The 17,894-nt window shown below is 40.0% G+C and overlaps 1 protein-coding gene across 1 annotated transcript; it reads right to left on the reverse strand.

Moving 5' to 3' along the window:
* Nucleotides 1–743: 743 nt before the first annotated feature.
* On the reverse strand, nt 744–1,673 carry OR1AF1 (olfactory receptor family 1 subfamily AF member 1). Its single transcript, NM_001388816.1, is given in 1 exon segment — nt 744–1,673. A coding segment is annotated over 1 exon segment (930 nt).
* Between the last annotated feature and the right edge of the window lie 16,221 nt (nt 1,674–17,894).

A 17,894-nucleotide genomic window follows, 5' to 3' on the forward strand; every position in this document is an offset into this window, starting at 1 on the left:
TCAAAGTCACTGAATTCAGAATTTTTCCTTTGACACCCACAACATGTGGTGAGGTTATTCATTAAATGCATTATGTAGATAAGGAAAATGAGAATTCGGGAGACTTAGTGGCTTGATTATGGTCACACAGTTTGTGAGACCAAGTTGTAACTTAAGTTTTCACTCAGAATCTCAGGATCTTATTGCTATGCCAGTGAAGCTGCCTTCTCTGACAAATAGGAGAACTGCTTTGGAGATGTTATGAGCTGTTCTAAAGGTAACGAGAAAATCCACTAGCCAGACCCAAGGAGTTTGTGCATAAGATGAATAACCCATATGATGAGAACATTGACTTGCTGAGGCTTTGTATGAGCTGACCCATTTCCCAATAGATTAAAAAACATTACTATCGGAGTTTTTCTTGCTTTTTTGTCAGCGTACTTGTTATACAACCCTGATCATGTCTGTGACACACATGAACCAGAGACTGCAAAAGAAAAAGAAGGAAAGTATGTGTCTGATACAGTAAGACATCAATGTCTGTGTCTCATTATATTTATTTTTACCAAAAGGTAAAATAACCTTCTATTGCAATTGTCTCATCTCCATTTATTGGACTGTATTTAATTTTGAAGACAGAGCTATGGTTGATACATCTTTGTAATATTTTCATAAGTGAGTATAGTTCTTGGCACATAGCAGGTATTCCATGGGTTCTTTTGAATGAATGAATGAATGTTAAGAATAACCATATATGAAATTTGCTATTCTACCCTTCTGAGGAGCTTTTTCAAGGCCTGCTTCATGTCCTTGTTCCTAAGACTATAGATAAAAGGGTTCAGCATGGGGGTAACTACTGTATAGATGACAGTGACCACATGGTCCTTTGTCACTGAGTAGGTGGATGAGGGGTGAATGTACACAAATATTATGGTCCCATAGAATAGTGCCACAACTATGAGGTAGGACCGACAGGTGGAGAAGACCTTGTACCTGCCTCTCTCAGAACGGACCCTCAGAACAGCATGGGTGATAAAAATATAAGAGACAATGATCAAGGCGAAGGGACTCATGATCACAAAGGAGCCTTCTGTGAAAGCCAAAAGCTCATTGATAGAGGTGTCCGAGCAGGAGAGTGTCAGCAGTGGCTGGACATCACAGAAGAAGTGATGGATGACATTGGGCCCACAGAAGGAGAGGCGGGCCATGAGAATCATGTGGGTGAGTGAGTGGAGATGGGACAGCACCCAGGACACCATCACCAGCAGGAGATAGCGCCTGGGGCTCATGGTCATGCTGTAAAGCAGCGGGTTGCAGATGGCCGTGTAGCGGTCAACAGCCATGACAGCCAGGAGGAAGCTGTCAGTGATCCCAAAGGCCACAAAGAAACACATCTGTGTGAGGCATTGGGCAAAGGGGACCTTCTTGCTTTTGCTCAGCATGTTTGCCAGCATCCTTGGCACAATGGCACTTGTAAAGCAGATGTCCACCAGGGACAGACTGGAAAGCAAGAAGTACATGGGGGTGTGGAGGCGGGCATCCCTCTGGATGGCTGCAATGATGACTGAGTTACCAGCCACATTGACCAGATACGTGGCTAGGAAGCTGGCAAAGAGCCACCCCTGCTGTTTGGGGTCACTGGTCAGTCCCAGAAGGAGGAATTCAGGCATATGGCTCTGGTTTTCCCTCAGCATTGATTTCCTGTAAGTAAAAATATGAAGGAATGTTAGATGTGTGTCCTGACTTGAAATCTTCAACCTGGTAGAGGAAATATCTTATAATTCATTCCAGCTTGTGCCCAGCAGAAGGGGAGTCATCACGTGGCTCACCATATATTTTATGATATAACTTCATAGAATTGGTATTGGCTACCTTGATTTTAATTCCAACTTTGCATTTGACTAATTTTGTGAACTTCAACAAAGTACTTCATATCTTTTTTAAAAAAGATTTTATTTATTCATGAGACACACACACACACACACACACACACACACAGAGGCGCACAGATACAGGCAGAGAGAGAAGCAGGCTTGATGCAGGGAGCCTGATGTGGGACTTGATTCTGGGTCCCCAGGATCACGCTGTGAGGCAAAGGCGGTGCTAAGCCACTGAGCCACCTGGGCTGCCAACGGTACTTCATATCTTGTTTTTTTATTCAAAAGATAAAACTTGTTACACCCATATTAGCTATTCTGATGATATGTGATAAAGATCTTTGAAAAAATGTTCATAAGGTAATCATTTTGCTTCATTTTCTAAGTTGTATCTAAGATGTATCTTTTTGCTCTGTCTGACCTCAGGTTTTTTGGTGTTTTTTTGTTCTTTTGTTTTGTTTTGAGAGGGAGAGGAAGAAGGTGAGAGCAGAGGGAGAAGGAGAGGGAGAGAGAGACACAGGGCTCGATTTCACAACCCTGAGATTATGACCTGAGCCAAAATCAAGAGTCGGATACTTAACTAACTGAGCCACCCAGGTGCTCTTGGCCCCAGTTTCTGATTAGCCTGCTAATCTCTAGCTGCTTCCACCTGGTGCCACTGGTTGGGATTTCTCACCTTTTGCTCCCTCTGTGTAAGGAAGGTAGGGTAACCTAAGTTCTCCCTATAAAGGTCACATAAATGCTATAGAGATTGTATTCTTGGATTCCACATTTCTTGGGAAAAAAAGTATTTTTGGAATGTATTTGAGAATTTAATTATGGGTGAGAATGTCAGACTAGGAGTGGTTGGAACATGTCAAATTCCACCTTGACAAGGTGTGGAACTGTCAAGGGTGAGTGAGAAGTTAGAGAACTGTCTCTAATAGAGGAAGTGTTAGTTACCTAACATTGAGCTTGGTAGTTAAGGGAGGTGGGTAGCATCAAGGAAGACACAGAGGAACTAAATGATAAGTGCTCTTATAGGCAAGAAGAATCTAAGGGGTGGTAATGTGGGCAATGGAACTGTGGTAAGATGCAGTATTCTCGCAAAACACACTGTGCTGAGGTTCAGGAAAGGGTTCTTAGTTCACCCAAAAGGCAAAAGCCAAGGATAACAAGCCAAGGCTCCAGCCTGGCAGAAACTGAGGCACTAGTCATCTATATACCAAAGTAGGGACTCACTTGAAGTGGGAAAGATGAGAAACCATTTGGACATAGAATTAGAATCAGCCAGCAACCACCGCGGTTGATAATGAGATGCTGAGTCACAGGACATACACTCCATATGTCCCCCTGCCTGAGGATAGGTTTGGCTTCAGAGAAAACAGCAGAAAAGAGAGGCTTGAAGAAGTGGAAAGAATAATCCTAGGTAAAGGAGGGGTAGAGTTAGGGATGCACTTTGAAATTGGAGAAGTCCACATCCTGTACTCCTTTGTGAATACTCCTTTGTACTCCTCATCATCTTTCTGATATTTTTTAATTTTTTTATTGGTGTTCAATTTGCCAACATATAGAATAACACCCAGTGCTCATCCCGTCAAGTGCCTACCTCAGTGCCCGTCACCCAGTCACCCCCACCCCCCGCCCACCTCCCCTTACACCACCCCTAGTTCGTTTCCCAGAGTTAGGAGTCTCTCATGTTCTGTCTCCCTTTCTGATATTTCCCACTTTTTTTTTTCTCCTTTCCCCTTTATTCCCTTTCACTATTTTTTATATTCCCCAAATGAATGAGACCATATAACGTTTGTCCTTCTCCGATTGACTTACTTCACTCAGCATAATACCCTCCAGTTCCATCCATGTTGAAGCAAATGGTGGGTATTTGTCATTTCTAATGGCTGAGGAATATTCCATTGTATACATAGACCACATCTTCTTTATCCATTCATCTTTTGATGGACACCGAGGCTCCTTCCACAGTTTGGCTATTGGGGACATTCCTGCTAGAAACATCGGGGTGCGGGTGTCCCGGCGTTTCATTGCATCTGAATCTTTGGGGTAAATCCCCAGCAGTGCAATTGCTGGGTCGTAGGGCAGGTCTATTTTTAACTCTTTGAGGAACCTCCACACAGTTTTCCAGAGTGGCTGCACCAGTTCACATTCCCACCAACAGTGCAAGAGGGTTCCCTTTTCTCCGCATCCTCTCCAACATTTGTGGTTTCCTGCCTTGTTAATGTTCCCCATTCTCACTGGTGTGAGGTGGTATCTCATTGTGGTTTTGATTTGTATTTCCCTGATGGCAAGTGATGCAGAGCATTTTCTCATGTACTTGTTGGCCATGTCTATGTCTTCCTCTGTGAGATTTCTGTTCATGTCTTTTGCCCATTTCATGATTGGATTGTTTGTTTCTTTGCTGTTGAGTTTAATAAATTCTTTATAGATCTTGGAAACTAGCCCTTTATCTGATACGTCATTTGCAAATATCTTCTCCCATTCTGTAAGTTGTCTTTGAATTTTGTTGACTGTATCCTTTGCTGTGCAAAAGCTTCTTATCTTGATGAAGTCCCAATAGTTCATTTTTGCTTTTGTTTCTTTTGCCTTCGTGGATGTATCTTGCAAGAAGTTACTGTGACCAAGTTCAAAAAGTGTTCTGTGTTCTCCTCTAGGATTTTGATGGAATCTTGTCTCACATTTAGATCTTTCATCCATTTTGAACTTATCTTTTTCTTTTTTTAAAAAAAGATTTTTATTTATTTACTCATGAGAGAGACAGAGAGAGAAAGAGAGGCAGAGACACAGGCAGTGGGAGAAGCAGGCTCCTCGCAGGGAGCCCCACGTGGGACCCAATCCCGGGTCTCTGGATCACGCCCTGGACCGAAGGTAGTGCCAAACTGCTGAGCCACCCGGGCTGCCCTAATGATATGTTTTAAATGCTTAGTGATCTTGAATGAAATTGGTGGCCCTGCTTTGGAAGACTCAGGACTTTTTGTTTCTCTTTTAACATCTGAACAAGTGCATGCATATTGCAGCATTGTTTTCTGAAGTGTTTCCTTCTCTGAGATACTTGGTATTCAGACAGCCTGACCTGGATTCTTCGACTAGGCAAGGGGCCACTAAGCATGGACAGCATCTGGATAAGTCCATGTTGGAAGTGCTACCAAGGACAGGGTCCAAGTCTGTTTTGCCCCCCAGTGTTTTCCACCTGACTCATAGTAGTTGTGTAATAAATATGGGCCAACAGATTGAACCAGAAATGTCATCCCTGAACACCCCTTGTAAGACTGTGGGTTTTATGTAAAACTGAAACTGAAAGACTCGAATCCTAAAATTAGGAGAGTTGATGGAAAAAATTCATGATTTGGAAATTAATTCTGGTTCAGATATTGGCTATTTCTCCTTGGAAATGGGGAAAACAAAATGTCATCTCCTGAAGTTTATTGTTAAGTTCAAATAAGACAACATGTCTGCAGAGTGTTTGAGATCTACAATATTCTATGTAAATGTTGCTTATACTACTAATGATATTAGTATACTGTACCTAATTGTGTATGGCTAAAGAATAGTAGGTATAATCTAGAGGAAGCCAGGCAGAGGGTAAGGGGGTTGGTAAGCCAGGGTAGTCTATTTGGGGGAGGGGACTGGAGTGGCCACTGGGAGGAGTATAAGTGCTAAGTTGGAGGGGACAATAGAGTGACAGGGTGCAGACCTAGGACAAATTGGCTTTTCTTGGGAAGAGAGGATTTTCTGTTCTTTAGGATAATTCTTTTTGGAGTGTGTATTACTTTTCTATGGTTGCTATAACAAATTACCATTAACTTAGTAGCTTAAAACAACGCAAAATTTTATTTCACAGTTCTGTAGTCAGAAGGCTGAAAAATCAAGATGTTGACAAGGTTGTGTTTCATTCTGGAGACTCCACAGAATAATCCAGTTCCTTGCCTTTTCCAGATTCTAGAAACTGCACATTCCTTGGTGAGTGGCTCCCTCCCTCTGTCTTCAATGCCAGCAATAATAGGTGAGTCCTTCTTATGTTGCCACACCTCTGTTCTCTTTTGCCTCCTTCTTCCACATTTAAGAGCCCCATGATTGCACTGGGCTCATTGGGATAATTCAGGATAATCTTTTTAAGGTTTTAGACTTCTGGTTTTCAGAACTGTGAAGGAATAAATTTCTGTTGTTTAAAGCCACCAACTTTGTGATAATTTGTTATAGCAGCCCTAGGAAACTAACAGAGAAGTCCTATGAAACATCAATGAGGGATGCCTGTGTGGCTCAGTGGTTGAGCGTCTACCTTTGGCTCAGAGCGTGATCCTGGGTCCAGGGATCAAGTCCCTCATTGGGCCTCCTGCAGGGAGCCTGATTCTTCCTCTATGTCTCTGCCTCTCTCTGTGTGTCTGTCATGAATAAATAAATAAAAATCCTAAAGAGAGATATCAATGAAATAGACCCCTTGGCAAGACTAATCATACAAAAAAAAAAAAAAAAAGAACGCATAAAAAAATCATCAAGAAAGGAGAAATTATTTCAGGCATTAGAGATAAAATAAGTCTTATGAAACTGAAAATTTTATAAAAAATTTAAATGAAATGGATACATTCTTCTAGAAACACACTAAATGTACAAGAATTATTTGAGTAGACCAATCAATTATTAAAAATTATAAATGGTAGTCAGAAACCTTTCCTTTCAAAAAATCTCTGGCTCAAATGGCTTTAAGTTAAATTCTACCAAACTTTCAAAAAATAGGTAATTCTATTTTATGCAAGTAGTTCCAGAAACTAGTAAACAGAGGGAAAGGGATGACCTTCCATCCATTTTACAAGATTAGTGTAACATTGAGTCCATAGCCAGAATAAAAATAAGAGAAGAAAAGAAAATTATGAGTCCATTTTGTTTATGTACATAGATGTAAAATCTTAAATAAAGCAATAGTTAAATGAAGCCAATATAGCACTAAAAATATTACATCATGAACAAGTGGGATTTGTCCCAGTAATGCAGATTTCACAAAACTCCATCAATATCCTTCTCCACTTTATAAAAGAAAGGAGAATAGGGATCCCTGGGTGGCACAGCGGTTTGGCGCCTGCCTTTGGCCCAGGGCGCGATCCTGGAGACCCGGGATCGAATCCCACATCAGGCTCCCGGTGCATGGAGCCTGCTTCTCCCTCTGCCTCTCTCTCTCTCTCTCTCTCTGTGACTATCATAAATAAATAAATTAAAAAAATTAAAAAAAAAGAAAGGAGAATAATATTACATGATGATCTTCATTGAAACAGAGCAATCATTTTGCAAAGTTCAACATCTGTCTACCATGATATCTGTTAGAAAACTAGGAACAGGGTACATTCTAAATTTGGTAAAAGCTATCTATACCCAAACCCTACATTAAATGGATAAATCTTAGATGCATTCCTTTTAGTGTGAGAAGCAAGATTAGGACATTCGTTATCACCACAAATATTAAACATAGTATTGGAAATTCTGCCTAACACTATAAGAAAAGAAAAAGGTGGTGAAGGAATGGAAGGAAAAAAGATAAACTTCTATTATTTAAGGAAGTAGGATCATCTTGGTAAAAGGAATAGAATCAATTGACAAGCTATTAGAACCAATAAGTGAGTTCAGCAGAGTAGCTGGATACATGATCAACTTAAAAAATCAATGGTACCTTTCCTGGAATGGAATATAAATAACCAATAGAATAGACTAGATGTAACCAATCAGAATATGTAGTAATAAATAGATGTTATTCACTGTTGAAACACAAACTCTAAGGCTCTAGGAATTAATTTATCTAAGAATACACGAAGTTACCATGTGGGTGCAAAGTCCAATACAGGGATATAGATGATTAGAATGAATGCAGAGAAATCCATCTTCTTGGGTGGAATGAATAATAATATAAAGATGTTATTTCCCACATTGATCAGTAAATTTATTTCAATCTCAATAAAAATATCTGTTGAATTTTTTGAAGTCATAGATAAATTTAGTCTCAAATTTACATATAACAATAAAGATCTGGAAATAGCTAAGTCAGACTTGAAAATAGAGTGAAAAGAGGGTATTTTCTTTGTAGAGATTAAGAATAACAAACATTCATAATAATAAAAACAGTGTGGTTTCATGCAAGAACAGATAAAAGACCAATGGGAAGAACTAGGCAGCTCAGAGAAAGACCTACATTTATATAATAACTTAATGCAGGAAAATGGTGGTACCGAAGACCAGTGGAAGAAAGGATAGAGTGTTTGGAAGTATTGGAAAAATTGGCTCATTATCTTGAAGATTATAAAAAAAATTGCTATCTAGTATCATGTATAAAGGTGAACTCCGATGGATATGGTCTTATCTGTGGTAACACATGAATCTATAAAGTTAATAGAAAAAACTGTAGGGGAATATCTATGAGCTAGCAGGGAAAGAACTTAAATAGGACACTTAACCTTAAAAAGGCAAAATAAATCGATTATAGCATAATTATGAATAAAGCTATTAGACATATGAAAATCTGAGAGGTGATATTTGCAATATATAACAGGTGAGGTAGTAATAGGTGGGATACGCAATGATCATTTTTACATCAGAAAGAGAAAAATATGAATCCCAATAGAAAAATGAGCAAGGAAGACAAAAGGCTATTAAGCCTATGAAGAAATGCTCAAGGGTTGCCTGGGAGGCTCGGTGGCTGAGCATCTGCCTTTGGCTCAGGGTGTGATACTGGAGTCCCAGGATCAAGTCCCACCTCAGGCTCCCTGCGTGGAGCCTACTTCTCCCTCTGCCTCTGTCTCTGCCTCTCTGTATGTGTGTCTTTCATGAAGAAATAAAATCTTAAAAAAAAAAGGAATGCTCAAATCTGTTGGTTATCAGAGAAATGATAAAATAAAAAATAAGATTTCATTTTACATTTGTTAGCCTGGCAAACATTAGAAAGGAGAATAAAGACAACTCTTCCAAAGGGATGTGACAATGGAGGGATCCCTGGGCACTGCTGGTTGGAATGTAAAACAATAAACTTGTCAAACAATACTCAAAGAACAAACTGGCATAATTTAGTCAATGAATATCCTATGACCCTACAATCCTGCTGTTAGACGGATTTCCCAGAGAGATTGGTACATAGGCAAATAAAAGCTTATGGATGAGCATGTGTCTGCAGCGTCAATTGCAGTGACAGGAATTTGCAGCAACCTGGATGTCCATCATTAGGCTGGTAAATGTGATAGGAGCACACCATGGGTACAGAGCTACTGTCTAGAAACAACTTATTAGAATTACTCATAGCCAGAAATATAGATTTTAAAAACATAATCTGAGTGAAAAGAAAACAAATGAGATCAATAACGAGATATTTTATATAAATTAAAAATGCAATAGAAACGGTCATCATTTCATGACGTATACATGTATCAATATATCGCATTGTACACCTCAAGAATAATTTAGAAATGCAGTGAAATAACAAGGATATCTGTACACAAGTTTGAACACTAAGCATATTAGAATGGAGATGGGCAGCAGTGGGGAGTGGGTATAAATGTTCATGACTGAGTGAGGAAGCAAATAAAAGAAAAAGAGACCCAGTGTTGGCAATATGCCATGAACTGGGATATGCAGTTAACCCAACCCTTTGCTTCTGAAGTCTATGAATAAGTAAAAGAATATCAAGTATTTAAAAAAAACTCAGGGATTTCTCTTCCTTTCTACTTATCAGAGTGTGAACCCATCAGGAACACAGATGCCAGGTCATCTCGCTATAACTGCCAGTAAGTGCTGTCTTCCAAATTGTGCCTCTTATCCCTTTGCAATCAAAGTTGGATAAGTCCATACATCTTGGATTGAAATGCCGGGGCCAGGCATTCTACTAAGCCTGGCAGTACCAGCATCCTGTTAGTTGACTTTTCTCTTTGTTAATGATTTTAGGTATGCTTTTTCTTTTATGGATTAATGGATTGATTTATAATTCACTTGACAAATTTTCACCAATGGATTGATTTATAATTCACTTGACAAATTTTTCACCAAATTTTTCACCAATTGTCACTTGACAATTTTCACAAATCTTGCACCACCTGAGAATAGCACTTCTGATGTTCGAAAATGATGACCATGTCCCCAGGTTTCTTCTCTGGGTGAAATTCCCCCATTTCTTTCCAGTCTTTAGCCAATAGGACTTGATATTAAGTCATTCTATCATCTACAGTCACCTTTTAAAGTTTTTGGCTGGCATGGCTAAAGCTCTCTGTGTGGTGGTCAACTATTTCCTCTTATAATATAACTCCCTGGAGGACATTTGTAAAATTCTGGGTTGTTGAAGATGGAAGTGATCTTAGAATTTATTCATTTTGTAAGTTTCCAAACTGCTTCCCTGGAGACTCAGGGGCCGCCCCAAGAGGGGTCGGGAAGCTGAGGGGAAGGCTCAATGGGAGGTATTCTGGGTCTCTTTCTCTCATCAGAGCAATTCTGCTATCAGCCTGTTTTATGACTGAATTACTGCAACTGTAGTTGAAAACAACATACTCATTTTATATAGGGAAAACTTGATGCCCAGAGAGCAAGTGATTTACCCAATACAATGGTCTCCCCTTACCATTCTCCATGGGTCAGCTCATGGCCCATGCTGTTCTGAAGATGTTCAGAGGTCAGAGTGAAGCCATAGAATCTTGAGCCTTCCTCAGCAGGCCTGGCTTTGGGTACAACAATGGGCCAGGCTGGGTTTCCCTGACAGCATCAGGGCGGCTGCATCTGTTTCACTCCAAGGGCAGAACTTCTTTCTTTAGGGTCTTACCCACCAGAAAGAAATCCTTCCTGTGTTATATAAATGGAGAAGGAGAAACAGAGGAATGTGGAGACCATGGCACTGGAAGCTTAGGTATAGGACTTGATTTGTGGTTTCAGCTATCGCTGAGCCTCAGATTTTGTTCTTATAAAAAGATGTAGGATGTCATACAACATGATTTCTAAGTTTCTAATGCTTCAGAATTTGTAGGACTTGGGCATAGCAATGGGGTGGAAGATAGCTACTTACTCAGAAAAGGGCTGGTGACCTCCAGGGTAGCCATTCAAGAGTCCAGGCATCTTCTCCTCAGCCTCACTGGTCTTGGTGATTAATAGAGACATGCAGGCTGGGGAGATAGAGCTTTCATATCAAACGAGGAAGGAAAAGATCCTGGCTTGGTGTGAAAGCTGACAGGACTCACTATACCCTGAATGTTGTGTGTGTAATTGTCACCTCAGACATCTCTTCCTTTAGAGAACTGATCTTTCATTGTAGCCTCAGGCATCTGGAACGCAAGGCTTTCTCCCCTCCCCAGTTACCATCACTAGTCTCTGCCAATTTACTCAATAATGATTAGGAAGGGTGAATACCTGGAAGGACATGATTGCCCTTCATGGTAGTCATCCCAAGGAGATGTCTTTCCATCCACTGCCTCTGGGGAGCTCATTAAGAAGGAAGCCTTGGGGAAAACAGTAGAGACTGAGGAATCTCTGCATTCCAGGGTGGTAAGTTTCTTTGAATCTCAGATAATTAGTGGCTTGTTGTCATTGTGATTCTGAAGGAGATTGAGGTCGGTAAATAGAGAAGGCTTGGACCTGGGGCCATCCCTGGGGTGCTGGGAAGTGATATGTGTGGTGCCATGAAAAGGATTCTAAGAGTGAAGATAAGATGCTTGGGTTCAAACTGTGGAAGGAGCCTCGGTGTCCAACGAAAGATGAATGGATAAAGAAGATGTGGTTTATGTATACAATGGAATATTACTCAGCTATTAGAAATGACAAATACCCACCATTTGCTTCAACGTGGATGGAACTGGAGGGTATTATTCTGAGTGAAGTAAGTCAGTCGGAGAAGGACAAACATTATATGTTCTCATTCATTTGGGGAATATAAATAATAGTGAAAGGGAATAGAAGGGAAGGGAGAAGAAATGTGTGGGAAATATCAGAAAGGGAGACAGAACGTAAAGACTGCTAACTCTGGGAAACGAACTAGGGGTGGTGGAAGGGGAGGAGGGCGGGGGGTGGGAGTGAATGAGTGACAGGCACTGGGGGTTATTCTGTATGTTACTAAATTGAACACCAATAAAAAATAAATTAAAAAAAAAAAGAAAAAAAAAGATGCTTGGGTTCTAGTAAGCCAATGAGTAGTTGTGATTTGGAGAAAACTCAGCCTCTCTGATTTTTGGATTTGTCACCTAGATTTTAGTACCTGTATGGCAGAGTGGGTTCCCTGGAGACTTAAATAAACTTTAAAATATATTCATTAATAATAATAAATTTTAATAAATGTCACCAAATGCCTGTGTGACATTTTACATGTCTTCTTTTTTTAATATGTAGCTCTTCAAGTGCAGTATTCTAGTTTTTGCAAGTGAGGAAAATGAGGCTCCATCGTTCGAAATAACTTCCCAAAGTCCCATAACTAGGAAGTGCTGCAGCTAAGTTTAAATTCAGGTTTATCTTGGTCTATATTCCACACTTCATCGAATTTGTTATTGGAGATTATACCTAGGAAGTCTTTGATGGCTCCCTCTCATTTTTTCCTCCAAGGTGCTAGGCCATCTTCAGATGTTCTACAAATTTATCTACTTTTCCTCCTTTTCTGGTAATCCTAAACTCTTTCTCCATTGGTGAAATGGCTCATTGAGTGTAGGGCCATGTCTTCTTTTCAGTTCACTGATGCATCCCCTAAACATCTAGCTCAGGGCCTGGCTCATAGTGTACTTTCAAAACTATTAGTTAAACTACGAAATAATATACCAGGCACATTATTTCTTTTTAAAATTTTTGTGAGGAGTTTAAAAAGTAATTCTAAACCAGAATAAGTTCTTATTGCTATGCTACCAAAAAATAATTTTATTTATTATTTTTTAATTAATAAATTTATTTTTTATTGGTGTTCAATTTGCCAACGTACAGAATAACACCCAGTGCTCATCCCGTCAAGTGCCCCCCTCAGTGCCTGTCACCCAGTCACCCCCACCCCCCGCCCTCCTCCCCTTCCACCACCCCTAGTTCATTTCCCAGAGTTAGGAGTCTTTATGTTCTGTGTCCCTTTCTGATATTTCCCACACATTTCTTCTCCCTTCCCTTCTATTCCCTTTCACTATTATTTATATTCCCCAAATGAATGAGACCATATAATGTTTGTCCTTCTCTGATTGACTCACTTCACTCAGCATAATACCCTCCAGTTCCATCCACGTTGAAGCAAATGGTGGGTATTTGTCGTTTCTAATGGCTGAGGAATATTCCATTGTATACATAGACCACATCTTCTTTATCCATCATCTTTCGATGGACACCGAGGCTCCTTCCACAGTTTGGCTATTGTGGACATTGCTGCTAGAAACATCGGGGTGCAGGTGTCCCGGCGTTTCATTGCATCTGAATCTTTGGGGTAAATCCCCAGCAGTGCAATTGCTGGGTCATGGGGCAGGTCTATTTTTAACTCTTTGAGGAACCTCCACACAGTTTTCCAGAGTGGCTGCAACAGTTCATTTTCAATAGTTCATTTTTGCTTTTGTTTCTTTTGCCTTCGTGGATGTATCTTGCAAGAAGTTACCGTGGCCGAGTTCAAAAAGGGTGCTGCCTGTGTTCTCCTCTAGGATTTTGATGGAATCTTGTCTCACATTTAGATCTTTCATCCATTTGGAGTTTATCTTTGTGTATGGTGAAAGAGAGTGGTCTAGTTTCATTCTTCTGCATGTGGATGTCCCATTTTCCCAGCACCATTTATTGAAGAGACTGTTCTTTCTTCCAGTGGATAGTCTTTCCTCCTTTATCGAATATTAGTTGACCATAAAGTTCAGGGTCCAGTTCTGGGTTCTCTATTCTGTTCCATTGATCTATGTGTCTGTTTTTGTGCCAGAACCACACTGTCTTGATGACCACAGCTTTGTAGTACAACCTGAAATCTGGCATTGTGATGCCCCCAGCTATGGTTTTCGTTTTTAATAGTCCCCTGGCTATTTGGGGTCTTTTCCGAATCCACACAAATCTTTTTTTTTTAAATTTATTTATTCATGATAGTCACACAGAGAGAGAGAGAGAGAGAGAGAGAGAGAGGCAGAGACACAGGCAGAGGGAGAAGCAGGCTCCATGCACCGGGAGCCCGATGTGGGATTCGATCCCGAGTCTCCAGGATCACGCCCTGGGCCAAAGGCAGGCGCCAAACCGCTGCGCCACCCAGGGATCCCCGAATCCACACAAATCTTAAGATGATTTGTTCCAACCCTCTGAAGAAAGTCCATGGTATTTTGATAGGGATTGCAATAAATGTGTAAATTGCCCTGAGTCACATTGACATTTTCACAATATTAATTCTTCCAATCCATGAGCATGGAATATTTTTCCATCTCTTTGTGTCTTCCTCAATTTCTTTCAGAAGTGTTCTATAGTTTTTAGGGTATAGATCCTTTACCTGTTTGGTTAGGTTTATTCCTAGGTATCTTATGCTTTTGGGTACAATTGTAAAGGGGATTGACTCCTTAATTTCTCTTTCTTCAGTCTCATTGTTAGTGTATAGAAATGCCACTGACTTCTGGGCATTGATTTTGTATCCTGCCACACTGCCAAATTGCTGTGTGAGTTCTAGCAATCTTGGGGTGGAGGCTTTTGGGTTTTCTATGTAGAGTATCATGTCATCAGCGAAAAGGGAGAGTTTGACTTCTTCTTTGCCAATTTGAATGCCTTTAATGTCTTTTTGTTGGCTGATTGCTGAGGCTAGGACTTCCAGTACTATGTTGAATAGCAGTGGTGAGAGTGGACATCCCTGTCTTGTTCCTGATCTTAGGGGAAAGGCTCCCAGTGCTTCTCCACTGAGAATAATATTTGCTGTGGGCTTTTCATAGATGGCTTTTAAGATGTTGAGGAATGTTCCCTCTATCCCTACACTCTGAAGAGTTTTGATCAGGAATGGATGCTGTATTTTGTGAAATGCTTTCTCTGCATCTAATGAGAGGATCCTATGGTTCTTGGTTTTTCTCTTGCTGATATGATGAATCATATTGATTGTTTTACGAGTGTTGAACCAGCCTTGTGTCCCGGGGATAAATCCTACTTGGTCATGGTGAATAATTTTCTTAATGTACTGTTGGATCCTATTGGCTAGTATCTTGTTGAGAATTTTTGCATCCATGTTCATCAGGGATATTGGTCTGTAATTCTCCTTTTTGGTGGGGTCTTTGTCTGGTTTTGGAATTAAGGTGATGCTGGCCTCATAGAACGAGTTTGGAAGTACTCCATCTCTTTCTATCTTTCCAAACAGCTTTAGTAGAATAGGTGTGGTTTCTTCTTTAAACGTTTGATAGAATTCCCCTGGGAAGCCATCTGGCCCTGGACTTTTGTCTCTTGGGAAGTTTTTGATGACTGCTTCAATGTCCTCCCTGGTTATTGGCCTGTTCAGGTTTTCTATTTCTTCCTGTTCCAGTTTTGGTAGTTTGTGGCTTTCCAGAAATACGTCCATTTCTTCTAGATTGCCTAATTTATTGGCGTATAGCTGTTCATAATATGTTTTTAAAATCATTTGTATTTCCTTGGTGTTGGTAGTGATCTCTCCTTTCTCATTCATGATTTTATTAATTTGAGTCTTCTCTCTCTTCTTTTATAAGGTTGGCTTATGGTTTATGTATCTTATTAATTCTTTCAAAGAACCAACTCCTGGTTTTGTTGATTTGTTCCACAGTTCTTCTGGTCTCGATTTTGTTGAGTTTTGCTTGAATCTTTATTAACTCTCTTCTTCTGCTGTGTGTAGGATCTATTTGCTGTTTTTTTCTCTAGCTCCTTTATGTGTAAGGTTAGCTTTTGTGTTGGGAGGTTTTTGATGACTGCTTCAATTTCCTCCCTGGTTATTGGCCTATTCAGGTTTTCTATTTCTTCCTGTTCTTTTTTCGGTAGTTTGTGGTTTTCCAGAAATGCGTCCAATTCTTCTAGATTGCCTAATTTATTGGCATATAGCTGCTCACAATAATTTTAAAAACCGTTTGTATTTCCTTGGTATTGGTGGTGATATCCCCTTTTTCATTCATGATTTTATTAATTAGAATCTTTTCTCTTTTGTGTTTAATAAGGCTGGCTAATGGTTTATCTATCTTATTAATTCTTTCAAACAACCAACTCCTGGTTTTGTTGATCTGTTCCACAGTTCTTCTGGTCTCTATTTCATTGAGTTCTGTTCAAGTCTTTATTAACTCTCTTCTTCTGCTTGGTGTAGGTTTTATTTGCTGTTCTTTCTCCAGTTCCTTTAGGTGCAAGTTTAACTTGTGTATTTGATTTTTTTCCAATTTTTGAGGGATGCTTGTATTGCGATGTATTTCCCTCTTAGGACTACTTTTGCTGTATCTCAAAGAATTTGAACAGTTGTATCTTCATTTTCATTAGTTTCCATGAATCTTTTGATTCTTCTCTAATTTCCTGATTGACCTTTCATCTTTGAGCAGGATGGTCTTTAACCTCCACGTGTTTCTGTTTCTTCCAAATTTCTTCTTGTGATTGAGTTCAAGTTTCAAAGCCTTATGGTCTGAAAATATGCATGGGACAATCCCCATCTTTGGGTATCAGTTGATACTGATTTGTGACCCAGTATGTGGTCTATTCTGGAGAGAGTTCCATGTGTACTTGAGAAGAATGTGTATTCAGTTGTGTTTGGATTAAAGTTCTGTAAATATCTGTGAAATCCATCTGGTCCAGTGTATCATTTAAAGCTCTTGTTTCATTGGAAATTTGTGCTTAGAAGATCTGTCATTTACAGAAAGCACCATGTTGAAATCTCCTAGTATTAGTGTATTATTATCTAAGTATGTCTTAACTTTGGTTATTATTGATTGACATACTTGGCAGTTCCCACAAACAGGGGGTTAATATATTCATGGTTGTTAGGTCCTCTTGTTGGATAGATCCTTTAAATATGATATAGTGTCCCTCTTCATCTCTTACTATAGTCTTTAGGATAAACTTTAATTTGCCTGATATGAAGATTGCTATCCCAGCTTTCTTTTGAGGGCCATTTGAATGGTAAATGGTTCTCCAGCCTTTCATTTTCAGGCTGGAGGTGTCCTTAGGTGTTTGCCAGCATCCTTGGCACAATGACATTTGTAAAGCAGATGTCCACCAGGGCCAGACTGGAAAACAAGAAGTACATGGGGGTGTGGAGGCAGGCATCCCTCTGGATGGCTGCAATGATGACTGAGTTGCCAGCCACATTGACCAGATACATGGCTAGGAAGCTGGCAAAGAGCCACCCCTGCTGTTTGGGGTCACTGGTCAGTCCCAGAAAGAGGAATTCAGTCACATGACTCTTGACATTATTATCCTGCCAGCAGAAAATATAAAGGAATGTTAGGCATGTGTCCTGACTTGGAGTCTCCAGTTGTTATAACTTCCTATGAATGGTTGGTACAATTGAGAGGAGTATGCATTTTGGTGTCACAGCTTTCTGGCTTTCCATTCTGCCTCTGTCACTGATTTTTTTGTGCACGAAGTCATCTCCTGAACTTTCATTTCCTTCATCTGTGAAGGCAGAAATTATGAAATTAATTCCTCAGACGATTTTGTTTTGGCCAGGATTTCTCCCTGTTTGGCTACCTAAAAATGGATATCAGTAGATCTTAACTTCTCCTGGAAGAAAAGACAGATATAAATCCTAGAGGTGATATTCTTAGCTCCAACCTCTTTAGGGGAAGGTTGCAGAATGGGTTTTGGGTTGGAATAACATATCAGGAGTGTCATAAAACTGGAAAGGCTACCATCCACCCAGAAGGTGAAACTATATGATATGGGGCAAATCACTTTCTGGCAGGGGGATGGCTTCTGTCTGGTTTAAACTTTTTACTTCGTTCAGGTAGGTAGCATTAAATCATAATGGGATTAACAGGTGCATATCATGACAATAGGTTAGAGTGGAGTAGAGTCATAGGTGCTTGTCTGATCATGAGAATTATATAAAAGGTGCAGATAATACTGAGAGGACTAGATAGCAAAGTTCCGGGCTTCAGGAACTGGATTCTTACCCATGAAATAGATGCAGAGAAACAAGATCCAGAAGGAACAAAGCAA

Source organism: Canis lupus, chromosome 9, assembly GCF_011100685.1.
Source record: "Canis lupus familiaris isolate Mischka breed German Shepherd chromosome 9, alternate assembly UU_Cfam_GSD_1.0, whole genome shotgun sequence".
NCBI classification, from domain to species: Eukaryota; Metazoa; Chordata; class Mammalia; order Carnivora; family Canidae; genus Canis; species Canis lupus.